The 21,304-nt window shown below is 66.9% G+C and overlaps 1 protein-coding gene across 1 annotated transcript; it reads left to right on the forward strand.

Annotated features, from left to right (window-relative positions):
* The first annotated feature begins 330 nt into the window (after nt 1-330).
* On the forward strand, nt 331-16,402 carry MMP17 (matrix metallopeptidase 17). The gene is made up of 10 exons (XM_036303386.1): nt 331-459; nt 7,119-7,251; nt 7,851-7,974; nt 8,649-8,932; nt 9,399-9,575; nt 10,689-10,794; nt 11,156-11,238; nt 11,326-11,478; nt 14,217-14,474; nt 14,857-16,402. The coding sequence occupies exons 1-10, from the start codon at nt 331-333 to the stop codon at nt 15,186-15,188; spliced, it is 1,779 nt and encodes a 592-aa protein (XP_036159279.1). The 3' UTR covers nt 15,189-16,402.
* The last annotated feature ends 4,902 nt before the right edge of the window (nt 16,403-21,304 follow it).

Consider the following 21,304-nt stretch of genomic DNA (forward strand, 5'->3'; position numbering starts at 1 on the left):
GGTGGCCCGGACCCCGGATTCCGCGCCCACGCGCACGGGACCGGGTGGGGGCACCAGGCAAACTCCTTCCTTCGGGCGCCGCAGCCCCGCCCCTGGGGGACGCGCGGCGGGCGCGGGGGCTCCGAACATCCCCGCGGGGAGCGGGCCGCTAGGCGCGGGCCCTTTAAGGATGTGGGCGGGGCGCCAGGGCGATAATATTAGCATATATTAGCATGCCCCGCCCCCGCCCCTCCGCTGGGCCGCTCAGTCGGCCGGGAGCGGCGCGCGGGGCACTCGGGACGCGGGGCGCGGGGACCTCCACGCCGCCCGCCCGCCCGCCCTGCGATCGCGATGCCCGGGCCGCCGCGCCCCTGGACGCAGGTCCCGCCGCCGCCGCTGCCGCTGGTGCTGCTGGTGCTGGCGGCCTGCGGGGGCCGCACCGCGCCCGCTCCCCGCGCCGAGGACCTCAGCTTGGAGGTGGTGAGTGCGCAGCCGCGCGGCGCTCCCGGGCGGGCTGACTGACCATCGTGCGCCCTGGACCCACTTCCCGGGCAGCAAAGCCCCGGCGGCGCGGGGCTGAGTGCGGGACGCGCGCGCACCGGGTCTGGGAACAGGCGCCGGTCCCCTCCCCGCCCCGTGTGCTCGGAGCGCGCTGCAGCCGCAGGAGCCCGCGGAGGGAGGGGAGCGGGGGTCGCCTGGCCCGAGCCCCATCCCCGGCTCGGAGCGGCCCGGAAGGGGGGGTCCCAGGCGGGGGGCACAGGCGTCGCAGCCCGGGGAGCAGTGCGCCCCGCGCGTGTTCCGGGAAGGGCGGGAGAGGGGCGCACACCCACACCCGAGGAGAGGCCGGGGCTGCGGAGTGTGGGCGCCCGGGACGCCGGCGGTTCTCGAGTTGGCTCGGTGGAGGGTTGGGGAGCCAGGAAGCCGGCCCCATCCCCACACCGGGAATGCTCTTGGCCCTGCGCCACCCCCGCTTGCACTGTTAGGGCGCCCAGCCTGGCTCTGCCGCCCCCACGGCCCTGCCCTGAGCGCGATGGGGTCCCCCTGCCGGTCCCAGGCTCGGCTGCAGCCCCACCGCCTTCCCCAGCGCCCACGTCCTGCAACACCAGCTGTCCCACTGGCTTGGGAGCCGCACTGGAGGCGGCGGCCGTGGCCTCTCTCCACACCCCCTCCCCCGTGCAGCCCGCCAGGCTTGGAGCCTCCTCTGCACCTGGGAGATTGAGATCGGACTGATGTGTCTGCCACCCCCGGCTCCTCGGGAGGCCAGGCCAGGGCGCTGATGCGTGAAGCAGGTCCCTTCTGAGGTGCCCGCCCCGCAGCTGCCCTCCCTGCGCCAGGACCCTTGGCCCCACGGCGGGCAGCCTCCTGCAGGGGTGCTGGCGGCCCCTCTCCCACGGCATTCGGGAGCTCCAGGTGGATTTCGGGTGGGAGGGGGGGGTGCATTTGGGTGTCATCTGCACCCCGTACTCGGCAGGACTTGGCCACAGGTTCCGGATGACGAGCATGCTCTGGGCACTCTGCCTGGCTGCCCAGCCTCTGAGCCACCCGAAGAGGTGCAGCCAGGAGCTGGGGTCTCCCAGCCACCCTGCCTCTGAAATCGGGCACCTTCACCCCACCTCCTCCTTGCTCTTTAGGGCTGGGGGGTTCCTGGTCCGCCCCCCTGGGGTGCACACTCTGGGGACATCCCGTTTCCCCTCTGGGCTGTGACCGTACAGCCCAGGCCTGCAAGGCTCCAGGGGGCCACGGTCAGGGGATGGGGCTTCGGTCCAGCCAAGTTCGTCCCTCAGACCCAGTGCAGCTCCGAAGTTTACCCCGGGTGCCTGGGGAGGGAGCAAGGGGTCAGGCACTTTCCTCCCAGCCCCAGCCTGGGTGCGTCTCCTCCCCCTGCTCCCAGGGGCTCTCTCCAGCACCCAGGGGTCACCCGGATGTGCTGGGGAGGGGGGCGGGGGAGAGGACATGGCTCCCCGGCCTCGAGCCCAGAGACTGCAGGGCCCTGGCGCCTGGCCCCGGGGAGAGAGAGCAGAGGACGCTGCCCTTGCTGGGGGAGCCCCCACCCCAGGGAGCCCACCCGCCCGCCTGGTGTGGGAGAAGCCGGCCTGCCTGCCTCTTGCCCCGGGTTTGTGGACACGGGGCGCCCTCTGGTGGCCGTCTGGGGAATGGCGCATCCCAGCCTGAGCCCAGAGGGAGACACCCAGGATTTATGGGGAGTGGGGGTTCCCTCCCGCGCCCTCTTCAGACCAGGGGAGTGGGGTCCTGGCTGGATGCTCAGGTCTGCGGCCGCCAGTCAGGAGAAGGGTCCCTTTGTAAGTGCCACCCGGCGTCACCCAGACGGTGGCCAGGCAGTGGGGCTCCCCCAGCCCAGCCTTGGCTTTAGCTGGACTGAGGCCGCTGCGCCCGCGCTGATGGGTGCTGTCGGCCGGCTGTGCCCTCCTGGGCCCCAGGGTTTCCTCCTTTCTGGGTTGGTGATGCCCACGCTGGGCCCCAAGGCTCCCCCTCTCCCCCTCTCCCCGTGTCCCCGGATCCTTCCCCAAAGGCCTGGGCCCCGGAACCACCCTCAGCCCCTCGTGTCCCAGGGTGGCCACCTGCTGCCCACCTGTGTGCCTCCGTCCACACTGCGCCGTCTGTCTGGGACGTCCATGTCTCCGTCTGCCCGGCCGCAGCTCACTGCACGGTGTCACGCCCTGCAGCCAGCCGGGGCCGGGGCGTGCCGGCAGGTTCCCCACAGGCCTCTAGAGCAGCGGTTCTCAACCTGTGGGTCACGACCCCTTTGGGGGTCAAATGACCCTTTCACAGGGGTCGCCTAAGCCCATCGGAAAACACATCTATAATTACATATTGTTTTTGTGGTTAATCACTGTGCTTTAATGATGTTCAATTTGTAACAATGAAAATACATCCTGCATATTAGATATTTACATGGCGATTCGTAACAGTAGCAACATTACAGTTATGAAGTAGCAACGAAAATAATCTTATGGTTGGGGGTCCCCACCACATGAGGAGCTGTGTTAAAGGGTCGCGGCGTTAGGAAGGTTGAGAACCACTGCTCCAGAGTGTCTACTCCTGGCTGCAGCCTCTGACGCCCGTGGCCTCGCACCGCATGGCCTGTTGGTGGAACGTTTGCTGCCTGACGCCCAGATGGGGGACGGGGGTCTGTGGCTGAGACTGTGCGTGAGGGTGGCGGGGACGGGCGGCACCCTCAGTGGCCCGGGGGCTGCCAGGGGCTGAGCAGGATGGGGGGAGATGGGGGTGAAGGGAAGTGGCAGCCAGGTCCTCGCTGGGAGCACCCTGTCCCCCTCCCGGCGCCGGCACGGGGTGGGGGGTGGCAGGGGGCACAGTCACCCTGGCCTCTGGACCCAGCACCCCCAAGAGCCGTGGACCCCGTGGGGGCTGAGGATGGAGTCATAGGCCTGGCAGGGGGCCAGGTATATGTCTGGCAGCTGCAGCCAAGAAACTGGCCATATTCCCTCCATCGGGAGCCAGGGCGCAGGGAAGGGTTAATGGAGAGGGGAGGGGAGGGGAGGGGAGGGGAGAGGAGGGCAGGGGAATCCAAGGCCCCTCCCCCACACCCCGGGGAGCTTGCATGCAAATTGTGGGCGACTCCTGAGACCCCCAGCAGGCTCTCCAAGCGAGTTCAGGCTCTGGGCTGGCGGCCAGCGCAGGGGGACTGAGAGCCCTTTGTGGGCTTTGGTGTGGGAGCCCGTGGGGCCTGGGGAGGACCGAGCTGGACGCCTGCGGTTGAGCCGGGAGGGTGCCCGATGATCCCCTTTCATCCGTGTGGGCCCCAGGCTGCTGCTCAGCGGCCTGTGACCTAAGTGCTGGCCTCAGTCTGCTCATCTGGACAATGGGGCCATGAGAACAGGGCAGGGGAGGCGGGGCGCGAACTGGGTGATGCCCTAATGGCTCATGGCAGCATCTGGCAGGTGGGGGGTCGGGGGAGGCAAATGGGGAAAGCTGAGAGGATTTGGGGTTCGGCAGTGTTCTGACACACAGCGCCATCTGCAGGCACTGCCGGGGCGCTCCAGCGTCCCTGAGTTTTTGCCTCCTCGCTAAGGGCCATCTGGGCTGCCAGCGTGAAGCTGCAGGCGGGTGAAAGGTGATGCGTCTGTCACCCTTGCTGACAGCCTCTGGGCTGCTCGCCGGGTGAGATGGTGCGGACAGGATCAGACAGGCACCTGCTCGGCAGGTCCCTCCCTCCCTCTGCCCGCCCCTCGGTCCAGGTCCCTGTCCGCCCCCTGAGCTTCCCAGGCCGGTCCTGCCTTAGGGCCTTTGCACAAGCCACTGGGCCCCGGCCAGCTGCTTCCCATCCCTCGGGTCATCCCCGAGCACCAGCTGAGTGAGAGGCCCTCGCCTCCGGCGTAGCACAGCGGCTACGGGAATCGGCCTGAGGCCAGGCGGCCCAGGCTCCCTGCGTGACCGCGGGCGAGTGTCCTGACCTCTCAGCACCCATTTCCTCCTCTGTGAAGTGGGGATAGCGGCGCCCACCTCATAGGTTAACTCAGCGGCTCTTCAGCGAGCGCCTGCCGGGTGCCAGGCACACGCACACGCCACAGACACGCAGCCCTGTCCCCTCGCAGCGTTCCCCGGGGTGCGGTGAGCCTGAGGCGGGTCGGTGCACGGACTGTGTCCGACCACCTTGGCGTCCGGGCCCCTCGTCCTCGTCTTCGTCTGTGAGGTCATCGCTCCCGTCTCTCAGTGTGGGCGCCTCCCTCGGACGGTGGGGCGTCCCCGGGTCTTTGCTGTCACCCCGGCGCCTGCCTCCGTGAGCTCTCGGCAAGGCTGCGTCGATGCAGCGAGGGGGGACCTGGGCCCCGGTTTCCTCAGTGTAAGTGGAGGTGCCGGTCACCCCGTCGGGTGCAGAGCGGACACGGAGCAGGTGCTGGCCGGGCTCAGATGCGGTTAGTTTATTTTGTTTGTTTTATTTTATGAATATATTTTTATTGGTTTCTGAGAGGAAGGGAGAGGGAGAGAGAGAAACATCAATGATGAGGGAGAATCATGGACCGGCTGCCTCCTGCACGCCCCCCACTGGGGATGGAGCCCGCAGCCCAGGCCTGTGTCCTGAGCGGGAATCGAACCCTGACCTCCTGGTTCATAGGTCGAAGCTCAACCACTGAGCCACACCGGCCGGGCTGTAGTTACTGTTGTTGGGGGGGCGGGGGCTCAACCACGTCCGCAGCCACCTCTGGGCCTCAGTTTCCTCGTCTGTGCAATGGGCCAATGCTCATCACACCAGGAGGCTGGGGGTCCACTTAGCGATGGAATGGGGGGCAGGGGGGGGGACAGTCCAGCCATCGGTCCCCGCGGAGCCGCCAAACCCGGGCCTGGCCGGGCGGCCACAGCACCTCATGGGGACCGGGTGTACCCCACGGGCACCGGGGCAGCAGGAGCGGCAGCGGCGTCATTGTGGCCCCGCGCCCCGCCCGCTGCCTGCAGCTCCGCTCCCCCGCGCCTCCCCTGCCCGGTGACCACACGGCTTCCGGGAGGGGAGAGCTGCCTGGGACCCGCGCACAGTAGGGCGCCCAGCGGCGCACAGTAGGGCGTCCAGCGGCGCTTCTCGTTTCCCAGCAGCCCCAGCGGTGAAACAGGCCCGGCAGGTGCCTGGCCCGAGGGCCCCGGGCGGGCGGGCGCGGTGAGGGGTCCCAAGCGCCTCTGGGGTGGCGGCTGCACCCCCAGAAATGGACTGACGTCACTGGGAGTTGAGGGGGCGCGCGGCGGTGACAAATACAAACCCGGGGCGCGGGAAGGCTGGGGGCCGCGTCTGGGGGAGCGGTCAGGGCGCCCCTGCCCGGCCTCAGTGTCCCCGTCTGTCCACCTGTTCGGCGGGGGAGGGGCCGTGGAGCGTCCCCGAGGCCCTGGGGGTGCGGGAGGCACGGGGTTGGCCACCAAGGGCCCTGCCCCCTCCGCCTTCTGGAAGGTTCTGCCACCCTCCCCGGTGCAGCCTGTTGCCCTGGAGACGGGCGTGTGGGTGCCTTGGCGACCGGGCGGGGAGATCGGGTGGGTGCACGGGAGGGGGCGCCCCCCCCATGAGACGACGTGACCCGCCGACCAACCCAACCTCGCGGGCTCCTAGGTGTCGGGGGCGGGGCCTGTGGGGGCGTGGTCCTGTCTGGGGGCGGGGCCCTCCTGGGGGCGGGGCGGCCTTGGCTCCGGACCGCGGGGTTGGGCACCGTCGCCCCCGCAGGCACAGAGCTTGGGGGCGGCTCCCGCCTCCCGGTCAGCCCCCCCCTCCCCGGGCCTCCTCTGACGTTTCAAGTGTGTTAACTGCGAGGAGAGAAACCCCGGCCGCGGGCACCTTCCTGCGTCCCCCGGACTGGGATGCGCTGCAAGGAGGGCGCGCGCAGTGGGGGCGCAGGGTGGGCGCGCAGGGTGGGGGGCTGTTTTAGACGCCCCGTCCCAGCGGCCCCCTCCCTGCTCCGCGGGGCTGACTGTCCCTCCCCAGCTTCTCATGGGGGGCGGGGGGGGTCCGTGTTCTGTGCAGACCCCCCTCCCCCCTCCGATCTGCTCAGGACCAGAGCGGGCTCCGTGTGGGCTGCAGACCTCGGTGCAGGCGGCTGCCCCCCCAGTCCGCCCCCCCGACCCCCCTGCCCCTTCACGCAGGCCCTGAATCTGGCTCCTTTGACAGCCCTTTTTAATTCATTTTATTTATTTTTGTTCATCCTCACCCGATATATTTTTCCCATTGATCTTTAGAGAGAGTGGAAGGGAGGGGGAGAGACAGAGAGAGACGCATCGATGGGTTGCCTGCCCCATGGGCCCTGACCAGGCTGGGGTTGAGCCTGCAGCTAGGTACACGCCCTCGACCGGAATCGAACCCACAGCCCTTCGGTCCCAGGGCCGATGCTCTAACCACTGAGCACCCAGCCAGGGCTCATGACTTTAAAATGTGATTGTCTTAGGCGCCCCCCACCGCCTGCACTTCGCCTCCTGGGGAGGGAGGGGGGCAGGTGGTGGACTCCCAGGGGCAGGAGTGTGTGGGGACACAGCTCCCCCTGCCTGTGCGGAGCTGACGGAGGGGCCAGAGGGGCCTTGTGGGTAAAGGGGGGCTGCTGGGCTGGGCTGGTGTTGATGGGGCTGGCGAGACGGGGAGCCCCCACCCCACCCGGGGCCCTCACCCACCCCTCCCTCGCTCTCTGCCCCAGGAGTGGCTGAGCAAGTTCGGGTACCTGCCCCCCGCGGACCCCGCCACCGGGCAGCTGCAGACGCAAGAGGAGCTGAGCAAGGCCGTGGCCGCCATGCAGCGCTTCGCGGGCCTGGAGGCCACCGGGGTCCTGGGTCAGTCCGAGCCCGAGCTGGGGGCCTGGTGTCCCCCACTCCCTCCTCCCTGTGCCCCCCGCCTGCCGGGGGGTGGGGTTAGGGACCCACGTGGGAGCCCCTCTGTCACCCTCACCTCCCCCCAAGAGTGGGCACAGCCACACGCAGACCCGGCTCCACACTCTCTGCCTGATTCCTGCCTGTGGGGTACCAGCCGGTGTTGCCCAAATGCCCAGCTTTCCAAGAGGAACCAGAAATCTGGGGGTGGGGGGTTAGCGAGTACCCCACTTTTTAAAAAATATTTTTATTTCAGAGAGGAAGGGAGAGGGAGAGAGAGAGAAACATCCATGATGAGAGAGGATCATGGACCGGCTGCCTCCTGCACGCCCCCCACTGGGGACGGAGCCCGTAATGCGGGCCTGTGCCCTGACGGGGAATCGAACCCTGACCTCCTGGTTCACATCCCCTGAGCCCCGCTGGCCGGGCCCAATTCCAATTTTGTAAAGACCCTCGTCAGGGCTGGCCCTGAGTTAGTCACCCCGTCCCCACCAGATGTGCTGTGGGGACCGGGCAGGGCTGAGCTGGGCCGGCTCCTGACCCTGCACCCCTCCCCCCTGCAGACGTGGCCACCCGGGCGAGGATGAGAACCCCGCGCTGCTCCCTGCCCGACCTCCCGGCCCCGGCTCGGAGGAGGCGCCAGGCTCCGGCCCCGACCAAGTGGAGCAAGAGGAACCTTTCGTGGAGGTGGGTGCACGGCTCCCCTGCCTGCCCCGGCCCTGGTGCTGGGGGCCTGCTGAGCACCCGCCCCTCGGGGCTCCAGCCGTGCGGGCTCGTCCTCGGTTCTGGGGCCAGAAGTCGGAGATCCGGGGTCACAGGGCTGGCTCCTCCCAGACCCTGAGCGGGAGTCCACCGCCCGTCACTGCCGGCCCTGCCCCGTCCTCAGAGGCCCCCCGCCCCGTCCTCTCTGTCCTTTCTCCTCGGGGACGCTCTCCATGGATTTAGCGGGTGACGTCCAGGATGGTCCCGTCTTAATCCCTACCTTTATTTTGTAAAATATATTCTTGTTGATTTCAGAGAGAACGGGAGAGGGAGGGAGGGAGGAAGAGAGAGAGAGAGAGAGAGAGAGAGAGAAACATCCATGGTGAGAGAGAATCACGGGTCGGCTGCCTCCTGCACGCCCCGCACTGGGGATCAAGCCCACAACCCGGGCATGTGCCCAACTGTACTTCCTGGTTCGTGGGTCCACGCTCAACCACGGAGCCACTCCTACCATCAAACTCGATTTCCAAATAGGGTCCCAACACCCACCCCCGAGACGGGGCGTCCCTGGGAGCGCGCTGCAGCCTGGTGGGGGCGCGGCCTGTCCCCGTGACCCCACCCCTGGCTCTGACCCCTGGCTCTGACCCCGCCCGCCCCAGGGTCCGCACGTTCCCGCGGGACTCGCCCCTGGGCCGCGACACGGTGCGGGCGCTCATGCACTACGCCCTCAAGGTCTGGGGCGACATCACGCCCCTGAACTTCCACGAGGTGGCGGGCAGCGCGGCCGACATCCAGATCGACTTCTCCACGGCCGACCACAACGACCGCTACCCCTTCGACGGCCCCGGCGGCACCGTGGCCCACGCCTTCCTCCCCGGCGACCACCACACCGCGGGGGACGCCCACTTCGACGACGACGAGGCCTGGACCTTCCGGTCCTCAGGTGCGTGCGTGGGCTGAGCCCCGGGGACCCCACATCACCCGGGGGCCCCCACGGACCCTGGAGGTTGCAGGAAGCCACACCGACCCTGTGAAGCGTCCAGACCCCGGGCACGGGAACAGCTGGGCAGTTCCAGTTCAGGGCGACTCACCCCCATCGCGGGCAGAGACCCCACCAGGCAGCCGGGCTGGGCTGGGTGTGCGGGCCTGGGGCTCCGTGTCCTCGCCTGGTCTCATCTCCCAGGAGGTGTGGGTGCAGGTGGGGAGGAGAGGCTGCGTGGGGTTCCTCCACACACAGGCCTGACGAGGGTCCTGGCCCGTGGGGCGCAGGAGTCCTACGCCGGTCCCTGCACCCTGGGGCCCAGAAAGTCAACCCCCAATACCCGGCCCATAGGCACGCGCCTCCCCATCCCTGCGGCCACGTCCATGGCTCGCCGTCCCCCGTGGCTCACTCTTCCCCGTGTCCCCAGACGCCCACGGCATGGACCTGTTCGCGGTGGCCGTGCACGAGTTTGGCCACGCCATCGGGCTGAGCCACGTGGCGGCCACGCAGTCCATCATGCAGCCCTACTACCAGGGCCCGGTGGGCGACCCGCTGCACTACGGGCTCCCCTACGCGGACCGGGTGCGCGCCTGGCAGCTGTACGGTGAGTGCCCCCTCCCAGAGCCAGCGCGGGCGCCCTGAGGACGGGGACAGAGGCTGGGGACCCCCTGGGTGCAGAGCCCGCAGGAGTTCTAGCACCTGCCTGGCGCGTACGCGTGAGGAACAAGCGGACGCCATCCCAGACTCACCCCGGAGCTCAGAGCCTGGGCAGGATTCCGCGTCCAGGCCCCAGGTGGTCTCAGGTGTGACCGCTGGCGTGATGGTGCCGGGCGGGCACAGCACTCGGTGTGGAGTGGGGGGGCAGCTGAGGCCCAGTGACCACCTGGGGAGGAGCCACAGCCAGGCCAGCCCAGAGCCGGCCGCAAGGCGCCCTCTGCTGGGGACGCCTGGGAAGTGCAGCGGAAGGAGGCCAGGCTGCGGTGAAATCCCTGTTCGCCCCCCAGGCCACCTCCCTGGTGTTCTCCCCGCACCCACCGCCCTCTGGCATCTGCGTTATTTTATTGTAAAATTCACCGTTAAACTTTTCTTTTTTAATAGAGGGAGAGAGAGAGAGAGAGACATGGGTCGGCTGCCTCCTGCAGCCCCACACGGGATGGAGCCCGCAACCCGGGCCTGTGCCCCGACCGGGAATCGAACCGTGACCTCCTGGGTCATAGGTCGATGCTCACCCACTGAGCCTCACCGGCCGGGCACAGTCACCACTTTAAGGTGCACAATCCGGCCGAGACTGGTGTGGCTCAGTGGATAGAGCGTCGGCCTGCGGACTGAAGGGTCCCAGGTTCGATTCCGGTCGGGGGCATGTGCCTGGGTTGCGGGCACATCCCCAGTAGGAGCTGTGCTGGAGGCGGCTGATCGGTGTTTCTCTCTCATTGATGTTTCTGACTCTCTCTCTCTCCCTTCCTCTCTGTAAAAAATCAATAAAATATATTAAATAAATAAATAAAGTGCACAATCCGACGTGGACACACCCACAATGCAGTGCAGCCACGGGCGTCCCTGCCCCGTGCGCGGGCCTGTCCGGCTCAAGCCGTAGCCGGTGCTGACTCCGGGGCCCGTCTGCCCTGCGGCCTTGGGGCCACCCGGGGTTCCGGGAAGCGGGCTGGGGCTTGAGGGAGGGGGGCGCACGGGGTTCCATGCGGCCGCCCTGTCTCCACAGGCGTGCGGGAGTCCGTGTCCCCCACGGCACAGCTGGACACGGCCGAGCCTGAGGAGACCCCCCTCCTGCCGGAGCCCCCTGACCACCGTCCCAGCACCCCGCACGTGTGAGTCCGCCTCCCCTGCGGGCGCCCCCCACCCCCTGTAGTGACTGGGCGCCCTGAACCCCAGGCCCTTCCGAGAAAAGCACAGTTCTGTGTGCTGAGCCTTGAGCGAGGCATCGATGATGAGAGTCACTGACCGGCTGCCTCCTGCAGGCCGCCCGCTGGGGATCGAGCCCACAACCCGGTCAGGGCAATGAACTGCGACCTCCAGGTTCATAGGTCGATGCCCAACCACTGAGCCCCGCCGGCCCGGCTGCTTTTCTCTCTTGATGCAACTGCTGCGGGTCCCAGAGCTCAGCCGTGGCCTGGGGCTCCCTCGGGGGCGCGGGAGGGGGCGCCCGCCCACGGCTCTCTCTGTCCGCAGGCCCGGGAAGGACGTGCCTCACAGGTGCAGCGCCCACTTCGACGCGGTGGCGCAGATCCGCGGCGAGGCATTCTTCTTCAAAGGTAGCCCCCGCGGAGCCCAGCGCCAGGGCGGGAGTCGGGGGGCCCCGGGCTGGGCCGGCCCCCGCAGCTGTGCCGCTGTCCCCGCAGGCAGGTACTTCTGGCGGCTGAACCGGGACCGGCACCTGGTGTCGCTGCAGCCGGCGCAGATGCACCGCTTCTGGCGGGGCCTCCCGCCGCACCTGGACGGCGTGGACGCCGTGTATGAGCGCACCATCGACCACAAGATCGTCTTCTTCAGAGGTGGGCGCCCCCCGGCTGCCCGCACCCCACCCCGAGCTCGCATGGCACGGGGGGGGGGGGGGGGCAGCCTGTGGTTTGCTCCGGGCACAGAGCGGAGACCAGCCGTGCGTGTGTGTGCCTGCCGGTGTGTTTGCTGAGCACCGGCTCTGTACCCTGCGTTGGAAGGCGCTGCAGGTACAGAGTCGGGGGGCTGGGGGGGCAGGGCGGGCCCAGGAAGAGCAGCCACAAGGGATGAGGAAGTTCGTTCCAGGTTGACCTGGGGGAACAGTGTTCCAAGCAGAGGGAACAGCCGTGCAAAGGTCCTGGGGCAGGAACAGTCCAGCCGAGTGCGGAGAGGGGACGAGGCTGGAGCCAGGAGAGGGGCGAGGACGCAGGGGTCGGAAGTGCGTGCGGACCATGGCCAGGCCCTGGTGTCGGTCGGGGATGATAGGTGCACCCCCCACACCTGCTCCTGGGGGGCACGCTGTCAGTTTGGGGAGAAGGCAGGATGGGCCTGTAGCAGGTGCCTGAGGCTGTGGCCCTTCCTCCGTCACACGCAGTGTGTGTGTGCAGAGGCTGCTGTGTTTTGGGGTGACAGCCAGGCCTCCGTGTGGTGTGTGGGGCCCAGGGTTGGTCACAGTCATAGCAGCACCTTCTGGACTCGATTCTTCCTCAACCTGTGAAAACTGGGGGTTCCCCACGAGCACCCGCAGCTCCAGCTCTGAACTGTCAGGCAGGGGCCTGAGCTGTGCCCCCCGCTCCCCCCCCCACCGGCCTCACAGCCCTGACCCCGTGTCTGTGCGGAACCGTCACCTCCTTCACCTCCTCCCCCGCTCACAGGCACTTCAGCCGTTTCCAGTCTCTGCAAAGGATTTTCTTTTACAAGATTTTCTTAATTGATTAAAAAATTTTTACATATATTTTTGTTGATTTCAGAGAGAGGGCGAGAAACATCCATGATGAGAGAGAATCACTGCTCAGCTGCCTCCTGCACGCCCCCCACTGGGGATGGAGCCCCCACCCGGGCCTGTGCCCTGACCGGGAATCGAACCCTGACCTCCTGGTCAGCCGGCTTTTTTAACATTGATTTTTAGAGAGAGGAAGGGAGAGGGAGAGAGAAAGAAACATCAGTGTGATAGAGAAGCACTGATTGGCTGCCTCCTGCACCCCCACCCCCGACCAGGGACGGAGCCGCGCCTGGGCCTGGGCCCTGACCCCGAATGGAACCGTGGCCTGTGCTGCCCAACCCGCTGGGCCGCACGGCCGGCCTGTGGCTTTGCTGTGCGTTTCTCACGATCACGGAGGCTGAGCCTCTTTTCAAGCCGTTTGCGTCTCCTCCAGTGAAACCTCGCCCAGGGCTCCGTCCGGCAGAGCGTTTCTTTTTTAAAATATTTTTATTGGTTTCAGAGAAGAAGGGAGAGGGAGAGGGAGAGAGACATCAATGACGAGAGAGAATCAGTGTTCGGCTGCCTCCTGCACGCTCCCCACTGGGGATCGAGCCTGCAGCCTGGGCCTGTGCCCTTGACCGGAATCGAACCTGGGACCCCTCAGTCCACAGGCCGACGCTGTATCCACTGAGCCACACCGGCTAGGGCAGCAAAGCGTTTCTGAGTGTGTTGCTGCTCTTCCCGCCAACAGCAGGCTTGGTGACTGCCCCCCCAGGGAAGGGTGTGCCGTGCCCCACCCCCCTCGGCCTCACGTTCCCACCCGCCTTCTGGGCAGACGGAGTCCAGGGTGCGCCCGAGCCTCCTGGACCGCCTTCCGCAGTGTAACCCGGGGACGCGCAGCCCGGGGGGGCGGGCGGAGGGCGGGGGGCGCGGCGTCTGCTTGTGCCAACGTCCGATGGGTGCACGTGCACGCCCGCCTGGACCCCGACCGGCAGCCTGTCCGGTCTCCACACTCAGCTGCTCCCAGCCCCCTCCTCGCGGGAGCCGAGGAGGCAGAGCAGATCGAGGGCCTCTCGGGGCTGGGACTCAGCCTGTAACGTGGCTGCCTCCTCAGAACTGGCACTTGGGCTGCTGCCAAGTGGAAGGACCCTGTGCCGGCCCAAACAGGTGTTGGGCAGGGGCAGGTGTGAGGCACAAACAGGTGTTGGGCAGGGGCAGGTGTGAGGCAGGGGCAGGTGCGAGGCAGGGGCAAGTGTGAGGTACAAACAGGTGTGAGGCACAAACAGGTGTGAGGCAGAGGCAGGTGCCAGGCAGGGGCAGGTGCCAGGCAGGGGCAGGTGTGAGGCAGGGGCAGGTGTGAGGCACAAACAGGTGTGAGGCAGAGGCAGGTGCCAGGCAGGGGCAGGTGCCAGGCAGGGGCAGGTGTGAGGCAGGGGCAGGTGTGGGGCAGGGGCAAGTGTGAGGCACAAACAGGTGTGAGGCAGAGCCAGGTGCCAGGCAGGGGCAGGTGCCAGGCAGGGGCAGGTGTGAGGCAGGGGCAGGTGTGGGGCAGGGGCATGTGTGAGGCACAAACAGGTGTGAGGCAGAGCCAGGTGCCAGGCAGGGGCAGGTGCGAGGCAGGGGCAGGTGTGAAGCACAAACAGGTGCAAGGCAGGGGCAGGTGCGAGGCAGGGGCAGGTGCGAGGCAGGGGCAGGTGTCCGGCAGGGGCAGGTGTCCGGCACAGGGCAGGGGCGTGGGCCCGTAGTAGGTGCTCAGCAAACACTCATGAGCACTGGTGGGCACTGGGGGGGGGGCGGTCGCCAGTGCCGGGGGGGCAGCTGGGGCGGGAGCCCCGCCTTCGGTGAGCTGAGCCCCCCGCCCTCTCTCCCCAGGAGACAGATACTGGGTGTTCCAGGACACGCACGTGGAGGAAGGCTTCCCCCGGCCCGTCTCGGACTTCGGCCTCCCGCCGGGCGGCGTCGACGCTGCCTTCTCCTGGGCCCACAGTGACAAGACTTATTTCTTTAAGGACCAGCTGTACTGGCGCTACAATGAGCTCACTCGGCGCATGGACCCCGGCCACCCGGCCCGCAGCCCCCCGTGGAGGGGCGTCCCCAGCACGCTGGACGATGCCATGCGCTGGTCCGACGGTGAGCCGGGGGGCGCGGGCGGGTGCAGCCCGGGATCGAGAAGGGGGCTGGGGCGCTGCTGACCCCCCAGGGGCCCCTCACCCGCCGCGAGGTGGCCGGCCGGTGCCTGTCCTGCCCCCTCGTCCCCCCCTGACCTGGCAGCACAATGTCCCGTAGAAACCAGGCGTCTCATCCATCCCCCGATTGGCCCCAGCCCCTGGCGCGTCCTGGGGCCTGTGAGGCTGCCGCCCAGGGGCTGGCCTGATCCCGAGGTCATCCCACCTCCCTGTGGCCTCGCAGCCCTGCCCCTGCCGCTGTCCCTGCCCCGGCCCCGGCCCCGCTGTCCGGCCTGCATCCCGACACCCTGAGCAGCCAGGAGCTCAGCGCCTCCCTCTCCCCCCAGGGGCCGCCTACTTCTTCCGCGGCAGGGAGTACTGGAAGGTGCCGGACAGCGAGCTGGCCGTGGCGCCCGGCTACCCGCAGTCCACGGCCCGGGACTGGCTGGTCTGCAGAGACCCACAGGCCGACCCCGAGGGCGGGGGCGCGGAGGGAGAGGCGGGGGCCCACGCCCCGCCCGGCCAGCACGACCGCAGCCACGCGGAGGACGGCTACCAGGTGTGCGCCTGCAGCTCCCTGGCCGCCCGCCCGCCCGGGCCCGCGGGCTCCCTGCTGGCCACCGCGCTGCTGCCCCCGCTGGGCCTCCTGCGGCGAGGGGCCCGGGCCCTGGCGCTCTGAGAGGCGCCGCCAGAGGACAGACAGACGGACGGTCACGGCCCAGGGCCACGGGGGCAGGGATGATGCTGCAGCCTCCAGCACCCGAAGCAGGAGCCCCGGGACCCGGCCTGGCAGCCCTGAGCAGAGCCCAGGTCAGCCTCCCGGACGGAGGGGCGGCCCCTGGCCGTCAGCACTGACGCGTGGACACAGGAGCTCCGGCCCCTGCTTTGCAGCCTCCGCCGCCAGCCCCACTGCCTGCTGGGAGGAGTCCGTCCAGGAGACGCCGTCACGGCCGGCCGCCGGGTGGGGACGGGGGACGGGAGATGCCGTTCTTCCTGCCGCGGAGGCTCCACTGATGGGCCGGCCAGGCCTCCCTCCGGCCTGAGAGCAGAGCCCACAGCTTCACCACCCCCAGCGCGTCCACACTGCCCCCTGGTCCCTGGTGCTTCTGTCCTTCTGTCCACCTGTCCCAGAGGGCAGCCCCCAATGCTCAGACGAGCTCCCCCGTGCTGGGGCCCCCGCTGGACTCCCTGTGACGCCGACAGACAGACACGACCTCGCTGCTTCCTGGCCGCTCCGGCCCGGCGCCCTGATGCCCTTCAGACGGGGCTGCAGCGGGGGCCGTCCTGGAGGCCTGGACCCGGGCCCCCTGCCCTCAGATGGAGGGGCTTCCAGGAAGGTCTGCGTGGGGGTCACACCCTCCCCTCGGGGTCACGAGCTCCGTTCTGCCCAGCACTTCCTGGATGACTCCGTGTCCCGGAGCGATCACACCCATTTCACAGATGGGCCAGTGGAGGCCGGCCAGGAAACGGGCCTCCTGCCGGCAGCTCAGGCCGTCGGGTCTCAGGTGTGATGAAGCCGGTGGATGGAGGACTTGCCCGTGCGTGTGGGACGTGCAGAACGAGATGCTGCCTCCTGTTGGTCTTGGGAGGCCCCTGGGCGTGGCTGCCAACCGTGCCAACCGCGCCTGCTGCCCACAGGGCAGGGAGCCCTTCACCCCGTTCCTGGGCCGGGAGGGGCCTCCTCACACCTGGAGCCATCGGGATTCTGTTAGGAAGAGGCCAGTCGCCGAGGAGCAAGAGGCTGCCAGGGGGGCTCAGGGGGAACGTGCGGGGGGCTGGTTCACGGCAGGAGCCCCCCCCACACACAGTGTGAAGTCAGCTGCTTTGGGGGCTCAGGGAAGGCCACCTGAGCAGGAACAGGGAGGGGGTGGTCTCACAGGAGGGGGGGCCCCCCCGAGACGGTCCTGGTGGGTGTGGCTGGGTCTAGTGGCTTACCCCCACCCCCACCCCCACCCCTAGCCAACCGAGAACCGCAGCCCCTAGAGAGGGCAGGGCCAGCCCCCAGGGCCTGGAGATGCTGAAGGGCATTGAGGTCACCCTGGTCCCAGGAAGTTATCACTGAATTTCACCACCGGCCTGAGGGAGGGGCTCAAATGGTCCTTTTTTTCAAATATATTTTTTCTGGTTCCAGGACCAGGTCTGGGAGAAGCTGGGCTCTCCTGGTGGGGGGTGGCCTCGCCTGTGTTAAAGCCGAACACGGTAAAACGTTCCCACCGGTTCTGCCTCCCGTGAAGCGTGCGCGGCCGGCTCAGCGGTGACCGCCCCGGGGGTGCTGGGTCGGGAGGGACGAGTTATCGACGACCTGGCTGTTTCCGCCCGGGCCCCCGAACGAGCACGCGGAATTCTCGGCTCCCCCGCCCCCCGTCTTTTTACATACACGTATATATATTTTTAAAATATACTTTTATTGATTTCAGAGAGGAAGGGGGAGAGAGAATCACGGACCGGCTGCCTCCTGCACGCCCCCCACTGGGGATCAAGCCCGCAACCCCGACAGGTGCTCCAACCGGGAATCGAACCGTGACCTCCTGGTTCAGAGGTCGACGCTCAACCACTGTGCCACCCCGGCCGGGCGTCAGCCAAAGTCTGCTGTATCCCTGGCTGTGCTGGCTCTACTTGGAGAAGCTGGGGGCCTCTGGGGGGGCTCTGCAGCCCTGGGGACAGACCCGGAGAGCCCCCCGGAAGGACCCCAGGGGACGCTCGCCTCAGGGAGGGCGAGGACTCCAGGCGAGGTCACGGGGAGGCCCACGGACACAGGCCGGGCCCAGGTGCTGGCTGACCTCGGCGGGACTGGGCCTGTGGGCAGACACACGTGTCCCTGTGGGTGTGGGCTCACATTTACAGAACGTGTCACCGGGACGCCCTCAGGGCGGGGAAACCGAGGCCCTGGTCTCCGTGCAGGGGACCCTAACAAACACTGCAGACTCGGGGTTCAGACAGACGGACCTCGTCCTGGAGGCTGGGGCCCGAGGTCAGTGCCGGCAGCTGTTTCCTGGGAGGACCCCGTCCCTGTGGCCGGGCTTCCAGCCGGGCTCCCTCCTGCACGTGGCCCTTCCCGTGGCCGCTGACCAGGACACGGTGAAGGGAGCCAGGACTGTCCCAGACGTGGGTGAGCAGCCCGAGTGCCGGGCTGGGATCCTGGGATGTGAGCTCCGTGTGGCCCCTGGACATTAAATCTCTTCAGCCCAGCCCTGGCCAGTGTGGCTCAGTGGATAGAGCACCGGCCTGTGAACCGAAGGGTCCCGGGTTCGATTCCAGTCAAGGGCACAGGCCCTGGTTGCGGGCTTGATCCCCAGTGGGGGGCGTGCAGGAGGCAGCCGATCCGTGATTCTCTCTCATCATCGATGTTTCTCTCTCTCCCTCTCCCTTCCTCTCCGAAATCAATTTAAAAAAATTTTTTTTTTATATATCTGGGAACCAGGGGCGTGAAGGTTCCAGAAGCAACGGAGTTCCTGTGGGTCTGTGTGGGCAGCCGCAGCCGGAGTTGCCCTGGACCCTCCTGTGGAACTGGGGCTCCGGGCCGGCCCTCGTCTCCGTGGGTGAGTGGCCGTCTGCCAGGGTTGCGTCACCCAGGACGGCCCGGGCGCCCCAGGCCACGGCAGCGTACCCTGACGCAATTGGCGGTCACCTGGCAGCACCCATGCCCTTAGGGAGCCCAGCCCAGCCCACCCAACCCCCTCCTGCCCCCTCTCAGGCTCCTTTTATCTTATTTATATTTGTGTTAATCCTCACCCGAGGATATTTTCCCATTGATGTTTTTAGAGAGAGTGGCAGGGAGGGGGAGAGACAGAGAGAAACATCCCTGTAAGAGCCACGTCGATTGGCTGCCTCCCGCGTGTGCCCCGCCCAGAGCCGGGGTGGGATTGAGCCTGCAAGCAAGGTACATGCCCTTGACCGGAATCGAACCGGGGACCCTTCGCTCCATGGGCTGACACTCTATCCACTGAGCCAAACTGGCTCAGCCCCCGGCTCCCTTTTGTCCGTTCCCACCTGCATTGCTGTGTGTTGCCAAGCAAGTCGCTGCCCGTCTCTGAGCCTTCCCTTTGCACCTCCCAGGGCCCTGGGGATGTGAGGAGCCAGGCGGTTGCTGCCCCCGGTCAGCTGCACCTGCGGCCTGAGCGCACCTGGGCTGCAGGTGCGGGCGGGCCTTGCTGGTGTAATGACCTTATCGTCTTTAAAAAATAGAAAAGTTACTGATTTCAGAGAGGAAGGGAGAGGGAGAGAGAGAGAAACATCAATAAGAGAGAATCATCCATCAGCTGCCTCCTGCACGCCCCCCACTGGGGATCGAGTCTGCAACCCGGGCCTGTGCCCCGACCGGGAATAGAACTGCGGCCTCCTGGTTCATAGGTCAACGCTCAACCCCTGCGCCACGCCGGCCAGGCCACTGTGGCCACCTTTCCTTGTGAAATCAGGATGTGTCTGAAAGTTGACGCGGGGTCAGAGTTCAACCCCCAGCATCTGTTCTTCCGCCTGGCACGCATGTTAACGGGGCACTGAAGGCGAAACCGGATTTGACGGCGGCGTGCGCACCTGTTATCAATGGCCAGGGCGTTGCAAAAACCGGTGAAGGGAAGGGCCTGGACGTGCTGACTCGGAGGTGGCACCGCGGAGGCCAGGGCAGGCCGGCTCTGGGACCTGCACTGCCCACCCAGCAGAAGGTCATGACCTCTCATTCCAGAGGTAGAAGCCAGGGGCGAACGAGTCAGCACCACCATCCGTAAAACGGGAGGCCGCAACTGGTGACTAGGGCAACGACTGGGGTCAAAGTGAGTCGTGGGTGCCTGAGACGGGGTAGTCTTGGAGGGCTTCTCGGAGGAGGTGATGTTTGGGCTAAGACCTGCGTGCTGGGAGGAGCCGACGGGTGGATGGCCTCGGAGGGTGTTTCAGGCAGAGGTAACATCTAGAGCAAAGGCCTCAGGCTGGTGCCAACTCGGTTTCTGCTGGGAAGCAGAAAGAGGCCAAAGGTGGGGGGCAGCCAGCCCAGGCCACAGGGCTCCAGCAGGTGGAGCTGGGATTTGAACCGAGGGGCATGTGCCCTGACTGGGAACCAAACCGGCTCCGTCTGGGTGCAGGGGATGACACTCAACCAACGGAGCCATACTGGCCGGGGCGGGTTCATTGGTTTTTAAAATGTGAATATGCCTTGATTTCTTTCTCTGTGTGTGGAACTGTATTTTTCCGTGTGGTTACTTTGGGACGGACATAAACATAGTTATAAAGGTGTATTTTAGCCTGGCTGGCATGGTTCCGTGGGTGAGCGTTGACCTCTGAACCAGGAGGTCACGGTTCGATTCCTGGTCAGGGCACAGGCCCGGGGTGTGGGCTTGATCCCCAGTGTGGGGCGTGCAGGAGGCAGCCGATCCATGGTTCTCTCTCATCATGGATGTTCTTCTCTCCCTCTCCCTTCCTCTCTGAAATCAATAAAAATATATTTTAAAAAAGAAGGTGTATCGTAAGCTGATAACTTATGCTCCATTGCATGCAGAGCCCCTAGACTTTGGCCTCCCTGCACCCCAACACACACATTTCAGGGGAGAAAACAGGCGGGGAGTGGGGCGCGATGACCCCGGTGGCTCCTGGTCCGTGTCCTGGCCGATGGCACGGCCTCCCCGGGGGTCGTGGGGAGCCTCCGGGCGAGGGAGCAAGTGTTGGGGCGAAGATTCCCGTCCCCTGAGACGGAGGGACAACCCTCTGCCCTGTGTCACCGGGCGGAGCTCGGCTCCGTGAGGCCACACCCAGCACAGCCGCCATCCGCATGCCTGGCCTCCGTCACCAGGTGTGAGTCCTTGGGCACCTTCCTCGTCTCCCTTTTTTTTTTTTTTAATACATTTTTATTGATTTCAGAGAGGAAGGAGAGGGAGAGAGAGAGACATCCATGATGAGAGAGAACCGTGGATCGGCTGCCTCCGGCACGGCCCCCACTGGGGATCGAGCCTGCACCCTGGGCCTGTGCCCTTCACCTGAATCAAACCCGGAACCCTTCGGTCCACAGGCCCACGCTCTATCCACTGAGCCACACCAGCCAGGGCCCCCGTTGGGGATTTATGATCAGGTCACCGAGTGGGGTGACTTCCCCCAGAACCCCTTTTTGGTCCCCAGCGCGAGAATCTGTGCTGCTCTGAAAACGGGACTCTCACAGCTCTCCCTGAGCTGCTACCCCAGGTGTGGGCCGTCCGAGACGGAGGCAGGTCAATACCGGGGCCTGGGCCCCAGAGAGCCCCCGGCCAGCTGTGCCGTGGCCGCGGAGCGGAGCAGGACAGGACCCTGCACAATCCGGAGCCACTGAGGTCGACGGGGCTGCTTGTTGCCGGGCACCGCCTGGCCAGTCCTGACTGGTAGGCGGGAAACCACGGGGCTGTCATGAGGCTGAATGGGGTTGCGAGCCCCTCCAGGGGTCCCGGGGGTCTGGCCCCCAACCGGCCGCGGTGGCTTGGACCAGGGGTGGCTGGCGGAGGGAACCGTGGGAGGGAGAAGGAAGCTGACCTCCGTGAGGAGGAAGCCGGCAGCGGCAGCGTCATCGAGAGACACACCTGGTGGCACTCGGGCCGGGAGGACTAGAGGGAGAACAGGTTTGCCAGGCTGGAGAGCAGGATGGCCCGGGGTTCGGGAGTCGGGGCCCAGAGGCCTGGAGGCCCCCCCCCCCCCCCCCCGGGGAACTCCAGGAAGTCGCGGCCCTGGTCCCCGCCCCTGGCCCCGGCAATGACAAAGCCGGGCAGCGGTGCTACGTACCTGCCTTTGCGATGTCCTGGGAGGCTGGTGACTGCCCGTCCTCCATCGTCAGGCAGCTCCTGT

Source organism: Myotis myotis, unplaced genomic scaffold (genome assembly GCF_014108235.1).
Source record: "Myotis myotis isolate mMyoMyo1 unplaced genomic scaffold, mMyoMyo1.p scaffold_m19_p_37, whole genome shotgun sequence".
Taxonomy (NCBI): domain Eukaryota; kingdom Metazoa; phylum Chordata; class Mammalia; order Chiroptera; family Vespertilionidae; genus Myotis; species Myotis myotis.